General features: G+C 45.4%; 1 protein-coding gene across 1 annotated transcript in view; it reads right to left on the bottom strand.

Moving 5' to 3' along the window:
• Nucleotides 1-24,609, bottom strand: part of CEP57L1 (centrosomal protein 57 like 1) — a 44,056-nt gene extending 19,447 nt beyond the window's left edge. Inside the window, exons 1-5 of the mRNA XM_066607597.1 lie at nt 24,553-24,609; nt 16,758-16,938; nt 12,657-12,833; nt 9,807-9,890; nt 9,492-9,613 (exon numbers count right to left, since the gene is read on the bottom strand). Of these exons, the coding sequence (XP_066463694.1) occupies nt 9,492-9,613; nt 9,807-9,890; nt 12,657-12,833; nt 16,758-16,938; nt 24,553-24,573 (585 nt within the window). The 5' untranslated portion in view covers nt 24,574-24,609. The remainder of the gene's footprint in view (nt 1-9,491; nt 9,614-9,806; nt 9,891-12,656; nt 12,834-16,757; nt 16,939-24,552) is intronic.
• Between the last annotated feature and the right edge of the window lie 954 nt (nt 24,610-25,563).

Here is a 25,563-nt window from a genome sequence, read left to right as displayed (position 1 = left end):
CCACTGAGGTTTTGTAGGCCGCTGCTTCCCCCTTGCAGGCTGAATAAAATAGCCATTGTGTGAGAATCGCTGGGGGGGGGGGGGCATTCTTACTGCTGGGAGAATTGCTGGGGGGGGAGGGGGAGACATTCTTACTGCTGGGAGAATTGCTGGGGGGGGAGGGGGAGACATTCTTACTGCTGGGAGAATCGCTGGGGGGGATGGGAGACATTCTGACTGCTGGGAGAATCGCTGGGGGGGGATGGGAGACATTCTGACTGCTTGGAGAATCGCTGGGGGGGGATCGGAGACATTCTGACTGCTGGGAGAATCGCTGGGGGGGGGATGGGAGACATTCTGACTGCTGGGAGAATCGCTGGGGGTGGGGGGGTGGGAGACATTCTGACTGCTGGGAGAATCGCTGGCGGGGGAGCGGAGGCATGACTGCTGGGAGAATCGTTGGGGGGAGGGGGGGCATGGTGACTGCCAAGAAAATCTCTGTGGGGGAAGGGGGGCATGATGACTGCCAGGAGAACCGCTGGGGGGGAGCCATTATGACTGCTGGGGGAACCGCTTGGGGGGAGGGGGGCATTATTATTGCTGGCGGACAGCTGGGGGTGGCATTGTGACTGCTGGTGGACCACTGGGGGGGGGGGGGTATTATGACTGCTGGTGGACCACTGGGGGGGGGGGGTATTATGACTGCTGGGGGAACCGCTGGGGGGGGGACCACTGAGGTTTTGTAGGCCGCTGCTTCCCCCTTGCAGGCTGAATAAAATAGCCGTTGTGTGAGAATCGCTGGGGGGGGGGGGGAGACATTCTTACTGCTGGGAGAATTGCTGGGGGGGGAGGGGGAGACATTCTTACTGCTGGGAGAATTGCTGGGGGGGATGGGAGACATTCTGACTGCTGGGAGAATCGCTGGGGGGGGGGTGGGAGACATTCTGACTGCTGGGAGAATCGCTGGCGGGGGAGCGGAGGCATGACTGCTGGGAGAATCGTTGGGGGGAGGGGAGGCATGGTGACTGCCAAGAAAATCTCTGTGGGGGAAGGGGGGCATGATGACTGCCAGGAGAACCGCTGGGGGGGAGCCATTATGTCTGCTGGGGGAACCGCTTGGGGGGAGGGGGGCATTATTATTGCTGGCGGACAGCTGGGGGTGGCATTGTGACTGCTGGTGGACCACTGGGGGGGGGTATTATGACTGCTGGGGGAACCGCTGGGGGGGGGAGCGGGCATTATTACTGCTGGGGGACCGCTGGGGTATGTCACTCTTATTACTAATGGGGGGAGTGTCACTATTATTACTGCTGTGGGATGTCACTATTATCGCTGGGGTGAAGGTGTCACTATTACCGCTGGGGTATGTGTACATGTGGCAGAAATGGGCAGGGCTCTTTCAGAATAGACCGGGTGCAGATTTTGACTGCTTTTTAGATGCGGAAATGCTGCAGAATTTTCCACAGAAATCTCCGCTGAGGACATTCTGCAGTATTTCCGCGTCCAAAAAGCAGTCAGAATCTGCACCCGGTCTATTCTGAAACAGCCTTGTCCTTTTTAGAACGACGGGGGTAAAATCATACGTTGTGATAAGCCCTGCCCCCTGACGTGTTGGCACTTTGCGATACATAAGTGGGTTTTGGGTTGTAGTTTGGGCACTCGGTCCCTAAAAGGTTCGCCATCACTGGCCTAGTACATGTTTGCCCACTTCCAACTCCAATGGAGACTGACTGTAAATGGCTGGCATGCTCTAGTATTTATGGTTTCAAGCTGTACGTGTCATTGCATACAGTCTATCTATCTATCTATCTATCTGGGTTATTGCATACAGTCTATCTATCTATCTATCTATCTATGACATCAGGAAATGAGAGAATTAGATTTTGTAGGCCGCTGCTTCCCCCTTGCGGGCTGAATAAAATAGCCGTTGGGTGGAACATACAATTTATCCGGCTGCTGTGGCTTCTTAGGAAGCTATCCTAGTACTTGTTTACCCACTTCCAACTCCAATGGTAATTGGCTGGCGTGCTCTAGTGGTTCCAAGCTGTACGTGTCATAATACAGCCTTAATGACATCACAATGCAGCTTTATAGAACATGTTGGGGCATGTTCAAGGGCGTCCGATGTTGATGACATCAGTGATGACATCACAATAGCAGGTGGCTTACTTACTCGATCTACGTGGGGGGGGGGCGTAACTTTCGACGACGCTCGCGCGCCATTTATCGTAGGATATTTGTACTATGCCTATAATCTTCCCAGGAGTGTACTTCACAACTTCCCAAAGTTTCATGGCGATCGGATGAATGGTGTAGTAGCGCATAAAGGACAAACAGACACGCACGCAGACACGCACGCAGACAGACATACATTCAATTTTATATATATAGATATATATATATATATATATATACACACACACACACATACATACATATATCTATACACACACATCTTGATACATATACGCATAGATAAATGTATATATACATACACTCATACAATACATTGCATGGGGAATATTCCTGTTTTTACCATGTGGAGTGACTACTGTGAGTGATTTTTATGAGTGACTGCTATGAGTGACTGCGACTGCTTTGAGTGACTGCTTTGAGTGACTGCTTTGAGTGACTGCTTTGAGTGACTGCTTTGAGTGACTGCTTTGAGTGACTGCTTTGAGTGACTGCTTTGAGTGACTGCTTTGAGTGGCTACAGTGAGTGGCTACAGTGAGTGGCTACAGTGAGTGGCTACAGTGAGTGGCTACAGTGAGTGGCTACAGTGAGTGGCTACAGTGAGTGGCTACAGTGAGTGGCTACTGTGAGTGGCTACTGTGAGATTGCAGGGAAGATCTGGAGGCCCTTGGGAAACTCTGGGTGTTCAGAGACCCAGGGAGAAACACTAGCAGATTTTGGTAGACTGCAGGCAGGACTATTCACTGCACTGGATGGGCGGAAGTAGCTTTGTGAGGGCGGAAGTGGTCAGCACAGCAAGGGGTGCTGGGAGATGACCTCCTAGCAGGAGGGGCTGAAGATGTAAACAGAGCATGGAGGTGAAAAATGGAGCCTAGGTAAGTACTACTTCTGAAAAAAACGTTTTATATGTGTTATTTACCACAGGTTGTGCCAGCGGGGCAGATTTACTGGAGAAAAAAAATACAGATTGTAATGACAGAACCCCTTTAAGGACAGAAATGTCCAAGAACATTGGGAAATATTGCGAAATGAGATTCTCAAAGCACAACTGTTAGCAATCCCTAAAAGAAGGAAGAATGGGAAGCATTTAAAGAGACCAGGAAGGGTGAACACAGAACTTGCACACATGTTAAAAACAAAGAAAAATATGTTTATCAAATGGAAAGAGGGGGGGGGGGGGGAATATCCAAAGGAGAATATAATGCGGTCTGCAGAAACTGTAGGGCAAGTGTCAGAAAAGCTAATGCTAATAATGAATTGAGGCTTGCAAAAAAGGACAAAAGCAATTCAAAAAGATTTTGGGGATATGTCAAAAGCAAAAGAAAAGTCAAAGATGCTATTGGATGCTTACAGGCTGAAAATGGTGAATTGGTAAAGAATGATGTTGAGAAGGCTGAACTTTTAAATTTCTATTTTGTATCTGTTTTCTCTCAGAAAGTAGATGTAACATCAAATGATCTTCCATGTTGAAGTTGGGAATAAAAGAATGCAGGCTATCTATAAGCAAAGACATGGTGAGGGAACACTTAGCTAACTTAAATGAATTCAAAGAATGGTCATAAATGGCTGCACATCAAAGTGGAAGAATATATCAAGTGGGCTACCACAAGGCTCTGTCCTGGTTCCAGTGTTGTTCAACATTTTTATAAATGATCTGGAGGAGGGAATTGATGGGAAACTGATCAAATTTGCAGACGACACAAAGCTAGGAGGGATATCTAACACTAGGGAAGAGAGAGAGTATTCAAAAAGATCTAGAAAAGCTTGAATAGTGGGCAGCGGCTAGCAGAATGGCATTTAGCAAGGAGAAATGCAAAGTCCTACATCTGGGCAAAAAAAATGAAAAAAAGCACATACAGAATGGGACGAAATGGGCTAAGTAGCAACACATGTGATAAAGACTTGGGTATACTAATAGATCATAGACTGAGCATGAGTCAACAATGTGATGCAGCAGCCAAAAAAGGCAAACACAATTCTGGGATGTGATAAGAGAAGCATAGAGTCTAGATCATCTGAGGTAATTATCCCCCTCTACTCTTCCTTAGTCAAACCTCATCTAGAATACTGTGTCCAGTTCTAGGCACCCACTTTAAAAAAAGACAGACAAACTGAAGCAAGTTCAGAGAAGAGTCACCAAGATGGTGAGCGGTCTGCAAATCATGTCCTATGAAGAACGGTTAAAGGATCTGGGAATGTTTAGCTTGCAAAAAAGAAGGCTGAGAGGGGACATAATAGCGGTCTACAAATATCTGAAGGGTTGTCACAGTGCAGAGGGATCAGCCCTATTCTCATTTGCACAAGAAAAGACTAGAAGCAATGGGATGAAACCGAAAGGGAGGAGACAAATTAGATATTTGAAAAAAAATTCTGACAATGAGAGTGATCAATGAGTGCTACAGGTTACCACAGGAGGTGGCGAGTTCTCCTTCAATGGAAGTGTTTAAACAAAGGCTGGACAAATATCTGTCTGGGATGATTTAGGGAATCCTGCATTGAGCAGGGGGTTGGACCAGATGACCCTGGAGGTCCCCTCCAACTCTACCATTCTATGATTCTATAGAGCGACATGTGGCTTTATGTACAAGCTGTGCGGAGTACATAAGAGTAAATTATAACAATGGTCCGATGCATTCATAATATTAAAATTCCAGGGACATGCAATACATTTTGAAGCAATCTTTAATGCACAGGCTGGGTTGTGTGGGGTAGGTTTCACAGTGATAAATGGTGGCATTCCTTATCTCTCGTCTGAAACAGATTCTGCACATTTTTGGGGTCCTTCCCTTCTTACCAGTGGAGGGAATTTCACTAGGAAAGTGTTGTCCTGGTACAATATGTGTGGCCTAGCTTCCAGAAGTACTGGCCTCCCCACGTCCAGGTCCCCAAATATTAAAGGGGTTGTCTCGCGAAAGCAAGTGGGGTTAAGCAGTTCTGTATGGCCATATTAATGCACTTTGTAATATACATCGTGCATTAAATATGAGCCATACAGAAGATATTAACTTACCTTCCCTGCGCTGGCGTCCCCGTCTCCATGGCTCTGTCTAATTTCAGCGTCTAATCGCCCGATTAGACACGCTTGCGCAGAAGGGTCTTCTGCCTTCGGCTCGGTCTGGCACGAGCGGCGTTCTGGCTCCGCCCCCTTCTACGCGTCATCGCGTGGCTCCGCCCCGTCACGTGTGCCGATTCCAGCCAATCAGGAGGCTGGAATCGGCACACGTGACGGGGCGGAGCTACTCGATGACGCGTAGAAGGGGGCGGAGCCAGAACGCCGTTGCTGCCGGACAGACCCGAAGGCAGAAGACCCTTCTGCGCAAGCGCGTCTAATCGGGCGATTAGACGCTGAAGTTAGACGGAGCCATGGAGACAGGGACGCCAGCGCAGGGAAGGTAAGTGAATAACTTCTGTATGGCTCATATTTAATGCACGATGTATATTACAAAGTGCATTAATATGGCCATACAGAAGTGCTTAACCCCACTTGCTTTCGCGAGACAACCCCTTTAAGGCCTTGATGAACTCCTCCTGTAATTCAAAGCTGCCCCTCTGGCCTGCACATCGATATAGCATGTAGGCATTCTACAGTGCCATCTGTACTATCTGCATGACCAGTTTTATATACCACACCCTTCTTTTCCGCAAGGCATTGTACAGCTCGAGTACTTGATCAGACAGGTCAAGCCCTCCCTTACTTATTGTAGTCAAGGATGCAGTCTGGCTTGGGGGGGTCTCTCTACTAGTACCTTGTACTGGGCAGGGGGTGCTGCTATGGCCATTCATTGTGTTCAATATAAGGACATCCTTTTTGTCCTTATACTTGACACACAATACTTTGTTGCTGCATAGCGCCCGGCTCTCACCCCTGCTGAGAGTTTGAAGCAGCGACTTAGGGGGGTTACTCTGCATTTTTCTAACAGTGCCACATGTTGCAGTTATTTTACACTGGTGTAAAAATTATCCAGGCAGAGATGGTAACCCCAGTAGTGGGGGCACCAGTTCCCATACAATTTTTCCTTTAATTTCTAATAGGGAGGAAATTCTGGGGATAAAATACTGGTGTCCTCTCCTTCATAAATCCGGAAGTACCCTGATGTGCTCTACCATGGCTTGTACATTTTCACACCATACTGTGCCCTCTTACTGGGCAGGTACTGGTGGAATGAAAGCCTTCCACTGAAATGCACCAGGGACTCATCTACATAAAGGTTTATCTCAGGGGTGTACGCCTTGGCAAACTTAGCATTAAAATGCTCTATTATGGTTCTGATTTTATATAAATGATCATATTTGGGGACATCGCTGGGTGGGCACTGCATATTGTCAATATAATGCAGGCATTTTATGATCACCCCACGCGGATCATTGGCGTGTCATATAAACTATTAGTGCTTCAGTAAGCTTTAATGCTCGGCTTCTTTACTAGCCTCCATGCTTAATGTAATGGCCCCTATTTTTTTTTTATGTCTGATGCACCCACAGGGGTCCACTTGTGGGGTTTTGCAAAGCTGCAGTTGGGGTTTTCTCAGATGAAATCCTAGGATTATTAAAAAAATAATAAAATACAAATAAATAATAAAAAAAAAGAAAAACTTGAAAAAGTCCACCCTTCTGAGCCATGCTGTATTACATTGTATCCCTGAGTTTCCAGAAAAGTCAGGGATCTGGGGTCTGAAATTTTCTGGGATAATCCACTGAGCATCAGATGAATTGGGGTCCTCTGAAGTAGCAGTCCTTGGACGTCTTCTCAGGATTACAGGGGGTTCAGACTCACTTGATGAAGAGGATAAAGCCAAAAAAGTTGGTGTCATCGTCACTTGCAGAGTCTGACTCAGACACAATGATTGCATAAGCCTCCTCCGCAGTAAACCCCTTATGCACCCAAACAAACACACTGACGGATACGCTGACAGAATCAGATCAGACACTACACTGACCCACTGATCACACTTTACTAACTGCACTAATATACTGACAGCTCACACTGGCTACACTGACAGGACGCCTACACTACTTTTTGTACTACTAACTCAGATCGCTGGTCATTTTTATTATTTTTCAGAGAATTCTCCTGAAAGCGCGCTCTCCAACCGGTGACAGCACACTGCGGTGGGTGGAGAGAGAGAGAGCGCAATGTAAAGGCTGCAAACTCTCGCTGCTGCAGTGTGATCGCTGGGGCAGAACATCTACATCCTGATGAGCTAGGTACCAGCCGCCCAGAACATAAACACATGTCCTGTGTTGGTAATGGGTTAAAGGGAACCTGTCATGTCGCCACTGCACCAGAAATTAAGTTTAGGGCCGGTAGATGTATTTTTTATACTCACCCACTCCAGCGATCCAGAGGTGCCACCTCTGAAGTTGGCAAGAGGCATGAAAATCTGAATCTTTTCAGAGTTCTGCGGACATGCTCTCCAATAAAGTCTATGAGAGGCATGTGAAGTATCCCAGGTCCGACATCAATTTTAACTATGTTCATCTCTCAACCGTCTCACATAGACCCGTAAAACGCTGCATGATCTACGCAATGTTTTAAGCATACGGTCGTGTGAATGAGCCCTTAAGGGTATACTTGGAGTGCAACAATGTTTAGGTAGGTGGTACATGTCAAAGTAACATCTACACTACATAAATGCCAGGACTCATTTTCCCAGATCACCACACTGCCTCCACCAGCTTGTCCTCATCCTATAGTGTATCCTTGTGTCGTCTGCTCCTCAGGTAAGTAAAACATGTGCACCTGGCCATCCCTATGATATGGCACTGTCAGCAGTGAACAGGGGTCGGCATGGGCACTCTGAGCAGTTAGTGGATAAGCAGCCTCATACGCAACATGCTGAGATGCAGTCTGTGTTCTGACACCTTTCTGTCATTGTCATTTTTCAACAATGTGTGCTTGATAAGCGTTTCTATGGGATGGAACCAGACAGGCTAGTCTTCAATCCCCAAATACACTAATAAGCTTTAAACACCAATGACCCCATTCCCAGTTCACCAAATGTCCTTTCTTTGACAACGTTCGGTAGGTACTAAACACTGTATACTGGAAACACTCCACAAGCCATGCCGTTTTGGAGATGCTCTGACCACCAATCTAGCCATCACAATTTGGCACAAAGTCCCTCAGGTCCTTCTGCTTGCCTATTTTTCCAGCTTCCTACTAGAGTGGAGTGATTATTGAAATATTTGGGTTAAGACTGCCCAGCCCCATTTTCAAAAAATAATCGTGAATCAGAACATCCAATTCCAACTCGCATTGAAAACAATGAAAGTAAAAACTGGCCTCACTAACGTGTGCGTTTTCTATGAATGTGGCTCGGTTGTTAGCACCATTACCTTTTAGTCCTGGGATCCTAGGTTCAAATCCCATCAAAGATAACATCTGCATGGACCTTGAAAAACTCAGTCCAGATGTTGCCCTTGATCAGATTTGAACCTACAACTCCAGCACTACAAAGCACTAGTGCTAAGAACCAAGCCCCCACACCTATCCATTCTGCTCCAGAAGAGGAGAATCTGTTGTTCTTGAACCCAAAACTCCAGGACTGCAAGACAGCAGTGTTAACCACTGAGCCACCACTCTTCTTTCTTTTCCAAAAGAGAAGATGAAGAAAATAAGTTAGAACTGCTGCCTTGCAGTGTTGGAGTTCTAGGTTCAAATCTGACCACGTGCAATATCTGGATGCTGTTTTTATGTTCTTTGTGTTTATTCTTGTGCTTCTCTGGAACAGAACATACAAGTGTGGTGGCTCAGTTGTTAGCATTGCTGCCTTGCACTGCTGAGTGCTAGTTTCAAATCTGACCAAGGGCAACATCTGGCAGGAGTTTTTCAAAGTCCATGTAGATGTTATCCTTTATTGGGATTTGAACCTAGGACCTCAGAATTAAAAAGCAACAGTGCTAGCATTCGCATTCATAGATAACACACAGCACACTATCACTTATTAGAAAAAAAAACAAAAAAACAGAAAATCGTTTTACAAAGAATCGGGTCATAATGACCTGATCCGAATTTGCAAAAATTTTATTGCCCGACCGATCATGGCAAGCAACACTACTTTTAACACATCGACTTTAAGAACTGACTGTTCACTTGCTGCCTAATGCATCCCACCTTCCGTTAATAAGTCCAATTGTCACAAGATAATCAGTTATTCACTTACTGGTTTCAATGTTATGGCAGATAAATATATAGATATATGCGCACATTTCCTGAACTTTTATTAATCTTCTCTATATGTAACATTTTCCAGATACATGTATGTATGTACGGTATGTATGTATGTATGATCTATGACTTATAGAAATGCAACATCACCTGCTGATCCAAAATGGTGTTCTTATCCACTTCTGCACGCAGAATCATTTTCCTCATGTAGTTTAGCTGCTTCTCAAGAAGCAAACAACGTTCTTCAGCTGCATGTAGCTGGGTGATTACATCTAATATTGTGAGAAGAAACAATAGCACATATTTAGAAAGAATGACTGTATAATATATATAGTATATATCACTTGCACAGGTGAAATTCTTCATTACAAAAAGGTGCACATACACATTTTATTTCCAAGGGTAACTTGAAGTTTCAAGGCCCTAGTGCAAAATCTTCACAAAGAACACCAAAAGGTCACTTACCATTTTCTGAACTGATGTCCTCTAATGTAGTAATGGGACTCCCACATACACAAGTATCCGAATGCAACCGCTGCAGTCTTGGACCTTATTCAGATGAATTATGGGCCGCAAAAAAAAAGGAGACAGATTGTAATTCCTGTGTATGTCCGTGTGTCAGCCATATGTGTTGCCTGTATCTGTTTTTTTTTTTTTTAATTTCCACGTGTCATCCATATTTTTCTTGCACAAAAGAAAAAGGAGGCAGATTTTTCTTTTCTACTGTTGCTTAGCAATGATCCACGATAAATGCAAATAAAGAAGATGGAACAATACCTCTGCAGCGCCACCTATTAAAAGGCAGCATTCCTGCAATTCAATATTAGACTCCCTATACAATGACTGGCAATTGAAAGCCAAACCAGAATCCATACACAGACAGCCGTTTCAGGGTGTTTGCCCCTCATCAATGTGCAGTAGAATTCTCGCATGACTAGCCAGAGGCCTGTGATGTGGCTCAGGAACGCTATCTTTTCTCCTTAAGTAGAGCACCTAGAAGGTGAGTGAGTGAGTGAGGAGACTTTAGGGCCTGTTTCACTTGGGCTACTAAATTGCACAATTTTGTAGACATGCAACATGGCTACAAAATGCATGTATGGGAAGTCCATGGTTTCCAATGGGTTCTTTCAGGCTACAAAACATCTCTCATGTGAAACAACCCATTGGAAACCATGGGCTTCACATACATGTGTTTTGTAGTGATGTCGTAGCACTACAAAATCGTGCAAATTTTGCAGCCCGTGTGAAACAGGCCATAAGGCCATTCATGCTCCTCTTACACTGATGAGAGGCAAATGCCCTGAAACAGCTATCTGTGTATAAAATCTGGGTTGGCTTTTAATTTCCAGTTATTGTTACAAGGCTTGTATAAAAGAGTCTAACAGTAACCATATAACTACACTCTACTGTTTGACTCAACATATATTAAAGCTTCTAAGCCCCAATGCATAATGTGCAAGAGGGTTCCTAACTATCAAGTGTCATTCAGAATATTGGTGTGGCCTCATGCAGCAAATAGGCCTTTAGGCCCCCTCAGACACAAGGGTATAGGTGTGTCTACTACATCTTCCCCCCAAAAAACCTTTTTCTTTTTTACCAAAATTCTGAGACATGCTGAGGTACATTACGTTGGTCTCATATCCGCACTTTGGATTATGCTTTCCTCCTCCGCCCGCAACTGTAATTGACTATAATGGCCAGTTTTGGGACAGAAGAAAATGCTATTCATGCAGCGATTTTTCTTCCAGTATTTGCAGTTGAATTTGCGATGGAACCTCAGACCCAAGGTTCTAATGCAGATGTGAAACAGGCCTTAGACTGACAGCAAGACAGAATGGCCGACACTCAGGTGAAACCTTCTGAGTACCCTTATATTATGCATCAATACATCTCAAAGGAAAAGGAGAATGTGAAATTTATTTTTCTTTAGAATATTTAGAAGCTGTAATGATGAAATAATTTTTCTTATCTTACAGTTCAGGGAACATGTAGTGCCCGCTATCAGGAGCGTAGCCAACGGCCCACTGGCCTGGGTGCGAAAGCTTCAGCTTGAGCCCCCACCCCTACTGTTCTTCACTGCTGCTGTCCGTGGTCTGCTGAGACATTCTGCTGTATCACTGGGTCTCTTAATGGTATGTTCACACGTAGCATAATTGGTGCGGATTTTCAACAGTGGAAAATCCGCACCAAAATCCATGTCAAAATCTCAACCGTTGGTGCAGATTTTGATGAAGATCTGCAAGAGACTTTATTCCTATTATTGATCTGGTGAAATCTGTTGCAGATTCACGGTAAAAACAGTGTTAAAATCCATATCAAATGGGGCGAATCCACACCACAATCTGCAGTGCAAAATATGCTAGAGATTTTGGAATGAATCTGCACTCAAATATGCAGCATGTGAACTACCATAAATGTTGCAGCACTAGAATTTTAAAAGATTAACCCCATAGGCCTACTCAGCACCCCCTTGGGTGTGGAGTTTGTATGGAGCACGATTGGAAGCCGATCCCACTCCCTGCACGACAGGTGCTGGCTGTCTTAAATAGCTGACACTCACATGCAATCTGTGTTCTCACTGATTGCAGCTGTTCAAATACAACTCAATTTAGTTTTGGCAATGGCATTTAAATGCCCCAATCATCATTCTCTCATATTATAATACTAGCCCCTTCTGTGCCCTCACACCCCAATTGTGGCCCCCTTCTATGCCATTACAGCTAATAGTGACCGGGCCACTATAAGGGTGTGAAGGCGCAGAAGGGACCACAGGTAGGAGAGAGGGGACCACTATTAGTGTCTAAGGGCACAAAGGGGGCAGGATTACCCACATTATTGCCACTGTGGCCCCTCAGTGCCCTCAAGTAATCCACATCCTGCACTTTTATTTTCCACTCACACAGGTACACGTAGCATTTCTCACTAATAACAGCAGCTCAGCTTCTCCCCTAGCTTCCGCACCATGTAAGTAGTGCAAGCGCCAGTGAAGTGGCTGAGCGCTGTTATCAGTGAGAAGCACCGTGTATGCTGCGAGTACCTTTGTGAGTGGAATATAAAAGTAGCTTCGGCATGAGAGATAGGGAGTAGGGGCAGTGATAGAACTTATTGTGGCGCAGGGGGGCCCAAAGGCCCCCCAGGCTTAGGGGCCAGGTCGGTGCCTGTAATCCTGCATATGAAGCGTGCAATAGCAGACCTATGTAATCAACACCAGCCTTGTCATACTCCTTTATTAAAAACAACTCAGTAAATTACGCCACAAAAACTTAAGACATTTTATTCTCAAAATGTCTAACAATTACCAAATGAAAAGCTTACCATTCTTCTGTCTTACAGTTTCATGCTGAACAGAGTCACTCTTCTCTTTGTTAAACCAAACCTTCTTACATTCTGTTGTCTTCATAGGCAGGCTTGTTACATGGTTTTGGGCTTTAGACTTATCCAGTTCTAGACGGGAAATCTTCTCCTGAAGAGTCTTCAGTGCAGAGACAAGAGCTGTTGTGTTAAAACGTCAAAAAATTCAACGACTCATTGTAAAAAGCCAAGTACAGAAAATAGGTTGAACAACAATGGATTTAAAGACAGACGGCTCAGAAAGTTTGCATAATATATCTATATAGACAAATACACACAAATTCCCCCTCCAGCCATGATTTCCACAAGACCTCTGAAGATGTCCTGTGGTATCTGGCAGCTAGACGTTAGCTGCAGATCCTTAAAGTCCTGTAAGTTGTCAGGTGAGGCCTCCATGGACTACTTTTTCCATCACATCCCACAAATGCTTGATTGAATTTAGATCTGGAGAACTTGGAGGCCAAGTCAATACCTTGAACTCTGTCATGTTCCTAGAACCAGTCCTAGAGGGTGGCAGAGTGGATTATCCTGCTGAAAGAGGGCAATCCCACTGGCCATGAAGGGGAGTACTTGGCGGGCAACAAAGTTTTGGTAGGCGGTATGTGTCAGAGTAACTTCCACATGAATGCCAAGACACAAGGTTTTCCAGCAGAATATTGCTCATGGCATCACAATGTGGCTGGTGTTTTTCCCCACAGTGCACTTGGTGCCATCTCTTTCGGAGGCATGGGACACACAAGCACCTGGGCTGTGCACAAAATGTAACAGAAAACACGATTCATCAGACCCACCTTCTTGCATTGCTCCATTGGCCATTGTGGGCTTATGGTTAAAGGGGTGTTCCAGAGACTGGGCAGAATTTTCAAAATGTCCCTAACGTTTCCACCAATTACCATTATTCCATCTAAATCGTCAAACTGAACTCCAGTACCTTCTTTGCGGTCCTGTTCCACCCCGGTCTTTCAGCCAGCTTCACATTTCCACATGGTTATGTAAAACGTCTGCTGGGAGTGCAAAAACGACATCTCCCACAATGCCCCACTACTAGTTACCAACAAGTGCGCATTAATGACTGTTCATCCAATCATCATTACAGAATGTGATGGCACTGAGCATGCCCGACCAGTAAAACAGCGGAACCCACAGGTCATAATCATTAAATACCAATGGAGAACTGAGCAGGGGTGGGGCCACAGGTAAAGGGATATCTCTGCAGCTTTGTAAAACAAGTTCTAACATTATATTACAAATGACATGTTATCGCTTTATGAAGTATAACTTTTACTTTGAATTACCGGAATATGCCTTTAACAGGATACAGCATGGGCAACCTGACCAGTCTGTGGCAACAAAGAAAGCTTTCATGCACGGTGTGTTCTGAAAACTTTCCAGCACAACGAACATTATATGTTATTATACACACATAGGTACACAGTATGTGTCCGTTAAATGAAGAAATACAAGGGTTCCAAAGGTGATTATTTTTAGCTACAGGAAATTAAATCTCTTTTTACTGCTCCCAGTACAATGTATTCATGTCTTAGTTCTCTTTATTAAAGTGACCATCCAGGCCTGGACAGACAAACATGGCCGCACAAGCTTCTCTGGCTACCTGAGGCATGCTGTACATTGTATGCATCATCATTAGGGATGAGCGAGTATACTCGCTAAGGCACTACTCGCTCGAGTAATGTGCCTTAGACGAGTATCTCCCCGCTCGTCCCGAAAGATTCGGTGGCCGGCGCGGGGCGGGGAGCTGCGGAGGGAGAGCAGGGAGGAACGGAGGGGAGATCTCTCTCTCCCTCTCTCCCGCCCGCTCTCCCCTGCTCCCCGCCGCAACTCACCTGTCAGCCACGGCGGCCCCCGAATCTTCAGGGACGAGCAGGGAGATACTCGGCTAAGGCACATTACTCGGACGAGTAGTGCCTTAGCGAGTATACTCGCTCATCCCTAATCATCATTAGTTTAAAGGGCTCATTTCCACAACCGTGTTTTCACTGCATATCACGTGTGTGATACGTGGTGAACGGAGTCAATGAAAGTCAATGGACTTTCATTGATCGATGCATACCAGCGTGTGGATACTGTGTATCGATACACAAGAGAAATAAATCGCATCACGCTCTATTTGTCTGCGTACGTATGCAGTATGAGCCCTATACCCTTGTATGGGCAGTGTTTTCATACGAGTTTCCACTCTGAACAAAGCAGGGAATTTAAATTAAAAAAAATATATATCACACTGCTCTTGTCCGTGTGATTCGCGTGGCATGCGCAGGGCCACACAATGCCTCTGCCAGGAGAGCATATGGCGGCAAAATGTGTAAAATGCTACAGGAAGACCCACAGTTTTACGCACATGGCAGTGGGCATGAGTCCTAAAACACTACATGCTGCTTTGATTGACCAGTGTTGTCCACATGAGCAGCACTGGCCACTCAAATCAGCATGTAGTATCTTAGGGTGGTTTCAGACAGTCGTATGCGCAACTATGCTCGCCGCTACAGAGCATAGTTGTACATGAGCATTTTTTTTTCCCGGCCTTTCAAATTCTGCACCATAACGCAGGAGTTTGAAAAAACTGTGGGAAGATAAGCCCACACCCACAGAATGATAATAAATCACGCCCATGTGTTTTAACCCTTAAAGAGTACTTTCAGATTTTGGTGAAACAACACTCACTGTCAAAATAAAATTAAGCACCTAGTAGGAGTTGCCATTTTACCGCAAAAGTCAGCATGCAGTTACAGTGTTTCCCCCAAAATAAGATCCGGTCTTATATCAATTTTTCCCCAAAAGAGGCAATAGGTCTTATTTTACTTACCTAACAGGCTCTGTCCGGCTCCTCCTATTGCTCCCTGGAGCTCCGCCACCCGTCCTGCTGTCCTTGGTTGCCCACAGAAGACCACTTACGTGATTCATAAATCCCGCCTCCAGGAAATGATGGCGCAACCATCGCGGGCTGTCATCAGCGACAAATGCATATTTAGTTTGGGTGCTGACGACGCCATATTCGTGACTAGAGACCTATGGGTGAGCACCTCAATCCTGTCTTTGCTATGGAATGACACACTGCCCCCACTGCTGGTATCACTACTAGGAATGACCACAGTCGGTCATTCCTAGTAGCGGTACGAGGGACAATGACAGCTCCACAATATGTTCAGGACATCCTACAGCCACATGTGTTCCTCTCATGGCCGCTTCCAATAGGCATTTTCCATCAGAATAATGCTCTACTGCACACACAAGGCTGTCACAAGAATGTCTCCACAACATTGTCACAGTTTTGCGGCTTGCCCGGTCGCCAGATTTATTACCAACAGAACATGTTTGGAACCTTGATAGCCTACGAGTTTGCACAATCTAGTGGCTCAGTTACAATATACTGCAGGATACCATATCGAACCTGTATGCCTCCATGCCGGCCTGTATCATATCTTGTATCCAAGCTAGATGCGGTACAACAAGGTACTGGAGTCTCCATGCCCGCCTGTATTACATCTTCTATGCAAGCTAGAGGCGGTGCAAAAGGGTACAAGAGGCTCCATGTCCCCTTCATCACATCTTACATCCAAGCTAGAGGCAGCCCAATAGGGTACTAGAGCCTCCATGCCCACCCGTATCACAAAATATCTTGTACTCAAGCTACAGGTGGTACAATGGGGTACTAGAGTCTCCATGTCCCCTATATCACATCTTACATCCAAGCTAGAGGTGGTACAGCAGGGTACTAGAGCCTCCCTTCAGGGGGTCAGTTTTCCGTAATAAACTATCCATTTGCTTTGATATCATACTCAATGTTACATTCACAAATAGAACTTTTCATTTGATTTGACAACTCTTTCTAGGGGAGGGATTTTTTTTTTTTTTACAATGAGTATATACGCTGTGCAGAAATTGCACTGAGCTCTGTAGCACACACTGCCTACAACACACACATATATATATATACATATATACATATATATATATATATATATATATAGGAGACTAAGCACAAGGCTCTCTCATTTTTTCCAATTATAAGCCAAAACACATTTTTTTTGTCAATTCATATCTTACCTGTGCTATTTGGAGCTTCGAGAATATCATATGAAGGAGGACTGTGGTGCTTTAAAGAAGATGATAGCAATTTTCTTGAAGACGAAGACTTGGACTCAAGAAGGTCCGAAATGGGAATAGAATCAGGAGGATAACAAAAGCTGCCTAGGTAACTGTCCTTCAGCACAGAGTCCATTTTAGGCTACAAGAAAGAATAGAGTAACATAGGGTCAATATTAAAATGGGAATAACCGTGTATGGTAAAGGTAAAACCAGGTTTCAGTGTGTGATTAGTTTACACGTGTTCACAAGCCATTTCTTCAGTTGTAAAGGTTTTCATCTAGTTGATGTCCAGGCGCTGAATAGTTGATGCATTCAGACCTGTACTGAGTTTCCCTGTCTAGCAGCATCCACAATATACTCAATAAAGTAGGACAGGGCTGGTGATTGAAATGGACCACGTGACATTACATCATAGGGCAAGTGACCACCACATTCTTAAGAAAGTCTAAAATAAAATCTGTCTTTGTTGCCCATAGCATTCAATCACAGTGCAGCTTTCATTTCTTATACTACTGTTCTTTTTAGACAGCTTTCATAAGAGTGTGGTGCAGGGCTACTTTTCCGTGGCCCACATCTGCAGTAAAAAAAATAAAATAAATAATAATATATTTATTTATTGTTATTTAAGCAGATCCATGTTAGATTTTTCGGATGGGTTATTGCCACAATAATCTGCATGTGAATTTAGCCCCGTTTAATGGGGTAAATCCAAACAATGCAGTTTCCATGTCAAGAATTGACAAATCAAATTTTTTTGTGCAAGACAGATTTTAATATTTTAAATATTTACTAAGGCACAGTTTACCATCAAGTTCAATAGGATGTAAAAATGCACCAATTTCAAAGCGGATTTTGACACGGGATCCGTGCCAATAAACCTGTGTGCGGATACCTAATGAAATAAACTGTACTTTTGATGATTTTGAAAAAATGTTTGCATAAAAATTCCAAAGCATTTAAGCCCTAGTTCCATTGCAGAATACTAGTAGAGTCAATCAATTCGCGTTCCATGATTTTCACAAACAGCATCCATGAACCCAGCAGTGAATATTCAGATTCTTTCTTTTCTTCATGCGATGACTCATTACATTTTTTTTCACTTTATCTAGGGTGACTTCACAATCCCAGGCAAAAGGAAAAATTTTAATTGTCTCATTCATTCTATTTTAAGTTTTGAACATTTTTTCACAGTATTTCAGTGCGTCTTCATCATGAAATTTAACAGCCACACCATCTGTCTAAATGATCTAAAGCTTGCAGAAATTAGCATCTTCTACCAGAGAATACTGACAGTAATGTAAACTAGCCTTTGACAGATGGTAGAAGGATATCCTTCAAAACAAGGTTACGTCATATGTTGTCCACGAGAATTGTATAAAAAGAACTGCCTTTTGTAGTCGGACCCCTCCATTCAGGATACACCAAAAGGCACTAAATATTTTCTAGTTGCATTAATATACATTAAAACACAAAATCTGCATCAACTCCATTCGGATATAGTAAAAATCAATAAAAAAAATATTCACACTAACCACATTAGCGGAATGGTGAGCTGTGCGATGTACTTACAACTTACCTACTATCAGTGTAACTCAGTGATCCTGAGTCGTGCACCTCAGAATAGCTGTGCGGCCAATTTCCTAATATAAAAGTGCCGAATCATAAAGGAATTTACAATTATTTTAACCTAAAGGCCAATTCACACTGCACCTGCAGTATATGTTGAAGGTATACAACAGTATATGCTTTTTGTGGGATGCCTCTTTATGGAATAGTAATAGAGATGGCGGTATTCTACAGAGCAGGAAAAAAAAAATTAAGATATCTACAGACTGATGGAGGTCAAAGGGAGTCCTTTTTGTCTCCATCAGGCAAATCAGGGCGTAACATAGTATGTTGAACCGAAAGAAGACAATGTCCATCCAGTTCACCCTGTTTCCACCCCTTCCCCTTGTTGATCCAGAGGAAGGCAAAAAAAAGCCCAATGAGACAGAAGCCAATTTAGCCCATTTTGGCGGGAAAAATCCTTCCCGGCTCCATAATTGCAGTCAGAATAATCCCTGGATCAATGTTTGAGGCTGGGTTCACACAGGGCGGATTTGCCGCGGATTGTCGTTGCATATCCGCACTGCGGCAAAACCGCTGCGTTTGCAGTGCAATGCAGCACAAATGAGATTTGCCAAAAAGCTGTTCTCACAGGCCGGATTTTTTCCGCACAGCCGCAGTGCGGAAATGCAACTGCGGCGCGGTTTTAAGAGATGCAGCATGTTCATTCTACAGTCTTTTCCGCAGCGCTTTTTTGTCCATAGACCTCTATGGACGCAGCCAAAACTGCACCAAATACGCGGCAAAAAGTAAAAAAGTGCTGCGGAAAAAAACGTTTGCAAATTTTTCCGCACGAAAATCCGCAGCAAAATCCGCAAGCCCAAATTAACCTTTGAAGCGGTTTTGCCGCAGAAGCAGTTCTTCTGCGGCAAAACCGCAACGGAAAAACCGCGGCAAATCCGCCCTGTGTGAACCCAGCCTGAAAGATCCTACCTGACTCCAAGACCCGGATCAACAACCCAGCTGGTTATTTAACGTCTATATTCGGTAATATCATGGTACGCTAAAAGACGTCGAGTCCCCTCAAACTCCTCTATGGATTTTGCCATCACCACGTCCTCAGGCAGAGAGTTCCACAGTCTAACTGCTCTGTGTTAGTGATGAAACCTTCTTTCCTCTAGACGTAGAGGATGCCCTCTTGTTACCGTCGCAGTCCTGGATCTAAACAGATCCTGGGAGAGATCCTTGTATTGTCCCCTAATATATTTATACATAGTTATTTGGTTGCCCCTTAACCCTTTCCAATTCAATTTGTAGGAGAAACAGATGTCACCAATATACACTGAATGAGGTACTGCTAGGGAAAAGTGATATGGAAAAACTAGTGGACTATAGACGAAACTGGAGCAATCAATGCCAGTCTTGGGGTGCATTAAAAGAGGTATAGGGGCGAGGGACGAGAACATTATCCTTCCATTATATAAGGCACTTGTCAGGCCCCACATGGAATACTGCGTACAGTTCTGGTCACCGGTGCTCAGGAAAGATTTTACGGTATTGGAGGGGGTTCAAAGAAGAGCAACTAAACTAATACATGGAATGATGGGACTGGAATACCCAGAGAGGCTATCAAAATTGGGACTATTCACTCTAGAAAAAAGAAGGTTAAGGGGCTACCAAATAACTATGTATAAATACATGAGGGGACAATACAAGGATCTCTCCCAGGATCTGTTTATACCCAGGACTGGTATAAACAGATCAAGCCCTCTGGATCAACAAAATAGGAGGATAAACAGGCTGGACTGGATGGACATTGTCTTCATTCAGCCTTACAAACTATGTTATGGAGTTAAGTTCTTGAATAGAGTTGAGCGAACATACTCTGCCAAGTTTGATGCTCATTCGAGTATTAGCATACTCGATGGTGCTCGCTACTCGAGCGAGCATCACGCCATGTTCGACCCCGCCCCAGTTTTGGCCCCTTCCCGCTGCGCACGTCAACGTTAGTTTGTGGCTGGCTTGGGGAAGAGAGGCAGAGAGAGCTCGGCAACTGGCGGGTCACATACAAAAATGCTTGAGTCTCCCATTGAACTCAATGGGGTTCGTTACTCGAATAGAGCTCTCGAATTTTACGAAAAGCTCGACTAGAATAACGAAATAACGAGGACCTGAGCATTTTGGTGCTCGCTCATCTCTATTCTTGAATCTTAACACATCTATTTTCAAATAACTGAAAATATCTCATTTGGAAAATCCAGAGACATGTACCAGTTCCTATGGAGCGCCTTCTTTTACTATCACAATCATGCCCTAAGTGGTTAAAATTGAAACCTTAACCCCTTCTCCCAGTTTCTCAAAATTTGAGGACCTTCTTGGGTCCCAGACCTGGTTCTACAGGTATTGCCATCTTAGTTAAACATAATTGAAATGGGAATACCAATCCACATGCCGTGGCCACTGTGGGTTGGAATTACGGAAATAGCCAAATTGGCTGTTCTGTGCTGTTTCCATAATGCAATGGAATTTTGGAACTGCACACCTTTAATGTAGATGCATTCTGTACCTAAACTATAATATAGGGGGGCATACATGTTAACTAGTGCCTTGCCAGGAGTATTTTATTCATTCCCTATATCACACTGGTAATTGGAGCTTTCCCAGGATGCATTTACTACACTGAGTTATCAAAGCCAACAGGGCTGTTTGTTCTGTTGTATTGGGAAAGCCTCCAGTTCTCTCTGAAGCTATCTGCAGTGCTTGTCCGTGCCAGTTCTTGTAGGAGTGCCTTCCACAGTTTCACAGTTCTAGGCTGAAGCAGCACTTGTATAGCAGATTTAAAGAGTCTTTAATCAAGTCTTTTGACATGTCAATAGTAGAAATCAGCGGCAATATAAATAAAGAAAATCACACAAAAATATAAAGCTGGCCATATTCCTTCAAAAGACGTCTCAGACACTCCCCGCTGTGCTTGGGTAAGCAACCTGCAGGGGGAGGTAGAGCTGACATAATCAGTGGCGGTTAATCTGAAGGTGGGGGGAGTGTGTCAGAGTATGATGTACCGTGTGAACAAGGTAGTCTGGTATCTGTCAGAGATTTCGCATACCTGAATGGGGGAATGGTCTGAACCATGGCAGCAACATTAAAGAGGACGCCGGATATGTTAATGATTCACTCCACTTGTATAGGCAAATGGGGCTGTCCTATGAGAACAACTTACCCTTATCCGCAGGACAAGGTATAAGAATCTGATTGGTTGGGTCCAACCACTGAAAACCCCAACGATCATGAGATGGTGGGGCACTATCGCTCCATTCATATCTATAGGACTGCTAGTGGAGTTCCTGTACTCCACTGTCCCCTGCAGTTACATAGAAATGAATGAAGTGGTAATGCACACACGTTATCACCACTCCATTCATTCGGGGACACTTGGGATCAGTGGAGATCCCTGTGATCAGACAGGTAAGACGTTCTTTATGTGCAACAACCCTTTAAGTGATCAGATCTGTCTGACATCAAAATGCTGATATCAAGTGCAAATTCATGTCCATAGGGCTCAACAGTAGCTAGAGCTGGTAAATACATGAATGGTCCATCTTCCCTATTGTTGTGGTTGTTTGGTCTCGGCTGTCCAGTTATTGGTTGAATTTGGAGATTACAGTTTTTAGTCAATGACAAATTATGGTGGGACCGTTTTTGTGGGTCTAGAGGTTGATAAATACCATGCTTTTTGAGATCTGTTTGGATTACCTAAAGGTTCTTTCCTGATCCCTGGTAAGACAGCGATCGGATCTTTAGTAAGGTGTGTCTACAAATTGGTTTTGTATATTATATCTTAAAGGTGAATTCTGGGCTTCTAAAACCAATGACCTATCTGTGGGACAGGCCAGACATTGTCATTGGTGGTCAGGGCAGGAAGCAAAAGTGCAGGCTTTACTTCCATTGAAATTAATGGGAGTGCTGCGCTACTATTACCGTATACTTCTTGCTGCACTTCTGGCCGGGAACAGACTTTTCTACGGCACACTGAACTAATGCACAAACCAAATTACTGGGTACTTGTTGGAAACTGACTCCTGGGCCCAGGAAGTTGAAAAAAACGTTTACGGCTCACATAAGGCAAACTTTATGAGTGTAAGGGCTCCTGTGCACGGGCAATAGTTTATTGCGTTATCCGCAGCGATAATCCGGCCGCGAGTAACGCAGTGCACGGTTTCAAAAGCATTGCTATGGAAAGCGCAGCCCCCTGTCCGTGAGCGGAGAATCATAGTGATTCTCTGCTTGCGGGACTCAAATCACAGCATGCTGTGATTTGCCGCGATTCTCCGCGGTGAGCCTGTCAGATAGGCTCAACGCAGAGAACTGTCAGTTCCGTCGGCGGAATATCGCTAGCAATATTCCGCCTCACCAGTGGATAGGGTGCCTAACTCCAATCACACCATACAATAATATGAACGGTATAATTTTATCTTGTCACCACCGGAAGCTAGGGGCTTGACAGCCCTTCCATGGAGGAACGCCCCTGTCACGCCCCTAGCTCCCCCAATTGGCTGTATTGTTGTCCGGTCTGCCTGGAAGATACTTGTTTGGGCAAGAAAGAGACACCTCATCTCTGCTGCCAACACTGTCCTCCTCTATGCTGTAGCACTGAGGTGACCCTGGCGGCGCCGGCCACACTGTCCTCCCTCGTGCTGTAGTGCCGAGATGCAGCCGCTGAAGGCTACTGCCTTTAAGCAGCGACTTTGGTGCCAGCTACTAAAGGGAGAGGAGGCAGGGGAGCGAAGTAGCCATCAGCGGCCACATCCTGGCGCTGTAGGCTGGCAGCCCTGTTACTCTCCTCCCTGCTCCATTGCCGCGCTCGCACCTCTGCTCACCGCTGTCCTCCTCAAGCTCTCCGCGGTTTGTCCCTCCATGGTCGGCCGCCACCGACAATGAAGTAGGGAGTACGGCGGCGGCCACACTGACAGTGGGGACAGCAGCACAGAGAGTGCTGAGGGAGCAGGGGTAGCGGCCACACTGACACCGCGGTTGGGAGCAAGAGGAACAGCAGGGGATCTCCTGCCTCAAAGTCTATAGATGGGAGGCAATCACTCACTTCCACGCCGGGGAGACGGAGGACTGCAGCACATCGCTGATAGGATAGCAGGGCCGACACAGACACCCAAATACCAGGGGAGGTTCAGAGACAGTGAGCAACTACATCAGGCAATCAGCTCCTGGGGGCGTCACCAGCCTGTCAAGCAGCCTATGGCCACCTGCAGACGGGCGGGTCGGATCCGGCGGCGAGGATCCTCGCTGCGGGACCCAACCCGAGCGCCTGCAGAGAGCAGCGCGTATTCACCCGCGCCCACAGCTCCGGCTGTTTGATGTGCCGGCTTGCTGGGCAGCCGGCGCATGCTCAGACTGGAGCCGGCGGTCGGGCAGTGACGTTTCTCACAGAAATAGAGCATGCCGCGATTTGTTTGCCGCGCGAGATTTCACACAGCCAAATCGCGGCCGTCTGCATAGGATTGCGTTTGTTAACGCAATCCTATGCAGGCTTCCAGCAGCGGAAATTCCGCTCGTGTGCAGGCGCCCTAAATCTTGTCTCCATCCCTTCTTCCGGTGGTGACAAGATACAATATTACCAATATGAACTACTGTCCAGTGTGTCCACAAAGCACCAGCTGTAGGGCCCATATATATATATATATATATATATATATATATATATATATATATATATATATATAAAAGCATGTTCTACTTTGTGCACGTTTTACATACACACCAAGATAGTACATGGTGATGACACTGCACCAATACGCAATGCCACTGCATAGTTGCTGCGGGCAGCACGGCCTAAATTGATTTGTGTAAAAAAAATGTTTAAAGAAGCGCAACATCTGAGAGAATGGTGGCACAGCTGGTAATAAATGTGCCCGAGAATATAACAATAGGCAGCACATCCCTGCCACAGTGTAATGCTGCTCTGGGGACAATCAGGCATCGCCATCACGACTCCTCGGCAGTGCTGACATCAGGGAGTCCTCGTCTCCCTGCAGTATTCCAGCTGATTTTATGCATCAGGTGTTCGAATTCACCAATGAATGAAAACGTTACAAATGTTCCCGGACTGAAGGGGTTAGTAGCGGCATCCCCGTGTACCGATCTCCTGCCCGGCGCTCACCCCCCACCACATGCACTACCGCACAGACACTCGTACCTGCGATCCGGGCGCTGTCATCCACAACGGCTCAGCACTCACCGTACACAACGCTGGGGGCGGAGCTCGCGTATCCCAGCACACAGCGCTCCGCCCACCTTCTCAGTCTATAGGACGTTAACCAATGAGAGTGCAGATCTTATCTGCGGACATGATAAACTAATGCTGATTGGCTGATAGGACGCCCGGCCGTTTGGTGCCTCTGATTTCATTGGTGGATGGGAATGTAGCGAAGGTTGGCTTGTTGTCTCCCAGTGTCGTCAGCAGCGGGCAGCCCAGCAGTGTGAAGAGCAACAAGTGCTGGAGCGGCGGGTCCCTGCTGTGTACCGGAGAGGTCCGCAGAGCCTGCTGTCTCTGAGCTGCGGGCATGACGTTCCTGATTACGGATGTGCTTTTTTAAATAAACATTTGAAAAAGAGAACAATTTAAAGTGTTGAAAGTGGAAACCTGTCAGATGAGGACAGCTGAGTGCCTCCAGAGCGGAACTCTCACAGCTGCCTTCTAGCATAAATACACTGCCTATTTACTAGGAGTGCTTCTTTAAGGTTGCTCACACAGGTGTCTGTAAAATGTTGCATTTTTAAACTTGGCATTTAGAGCATCTTCGAACAGCGTTGGATGTCGTTTAACGCACCCCATCACTGCAACGAGTGATGAGGTGTGGTAAAAATCACAGAAACTTACTAACGGTGGATTCAGACGAGCGTGTTTATATGTGCACAATTGTGCGCACAAAACCATGCATCTATTACAACCATTGGTTCCCTATGGTGTCCCTATTGTGTCTGTGTTTTACAGGCGTGCAAACGTGCACACCTGTAAAAGATAGGACACGCGTGAACCATAGGTCCGTGGTGCGTATAAATATTCCCCAGCGGGGAGTCCCCTTGTCACTAAACACTGACAGCACTGTCACAGTGTTCAGTGACAAGAAGATTCCCCGTGGGGAGTAAAGAATCCCCTGCCACATCTGTCACATTGAATTCAATGAATGGCTGAGTGTTGCCTGTG

This window comes from Eleutherodactylus coqui, chromosome 1 (assembly GCF_035609145.1).
Source record: "Eleutherodactylus coqui strain aEleCoq1 chromosome 1, aEleCoq1.hap1, whole genome shotgun sequence".
Taxonomy (NCBI): domain Eukaryota; kingdom Metazoa; phylum Chordata; class Amphibia; order Anura; family Eleutherodactylidae; genus Eleutherodactylus; species Eleutherodactylus coqui.
Note: the sequence above shows the minus strand (reverse complement) of the source record. Positions and strands in the feature narration are given on the sequence as shown.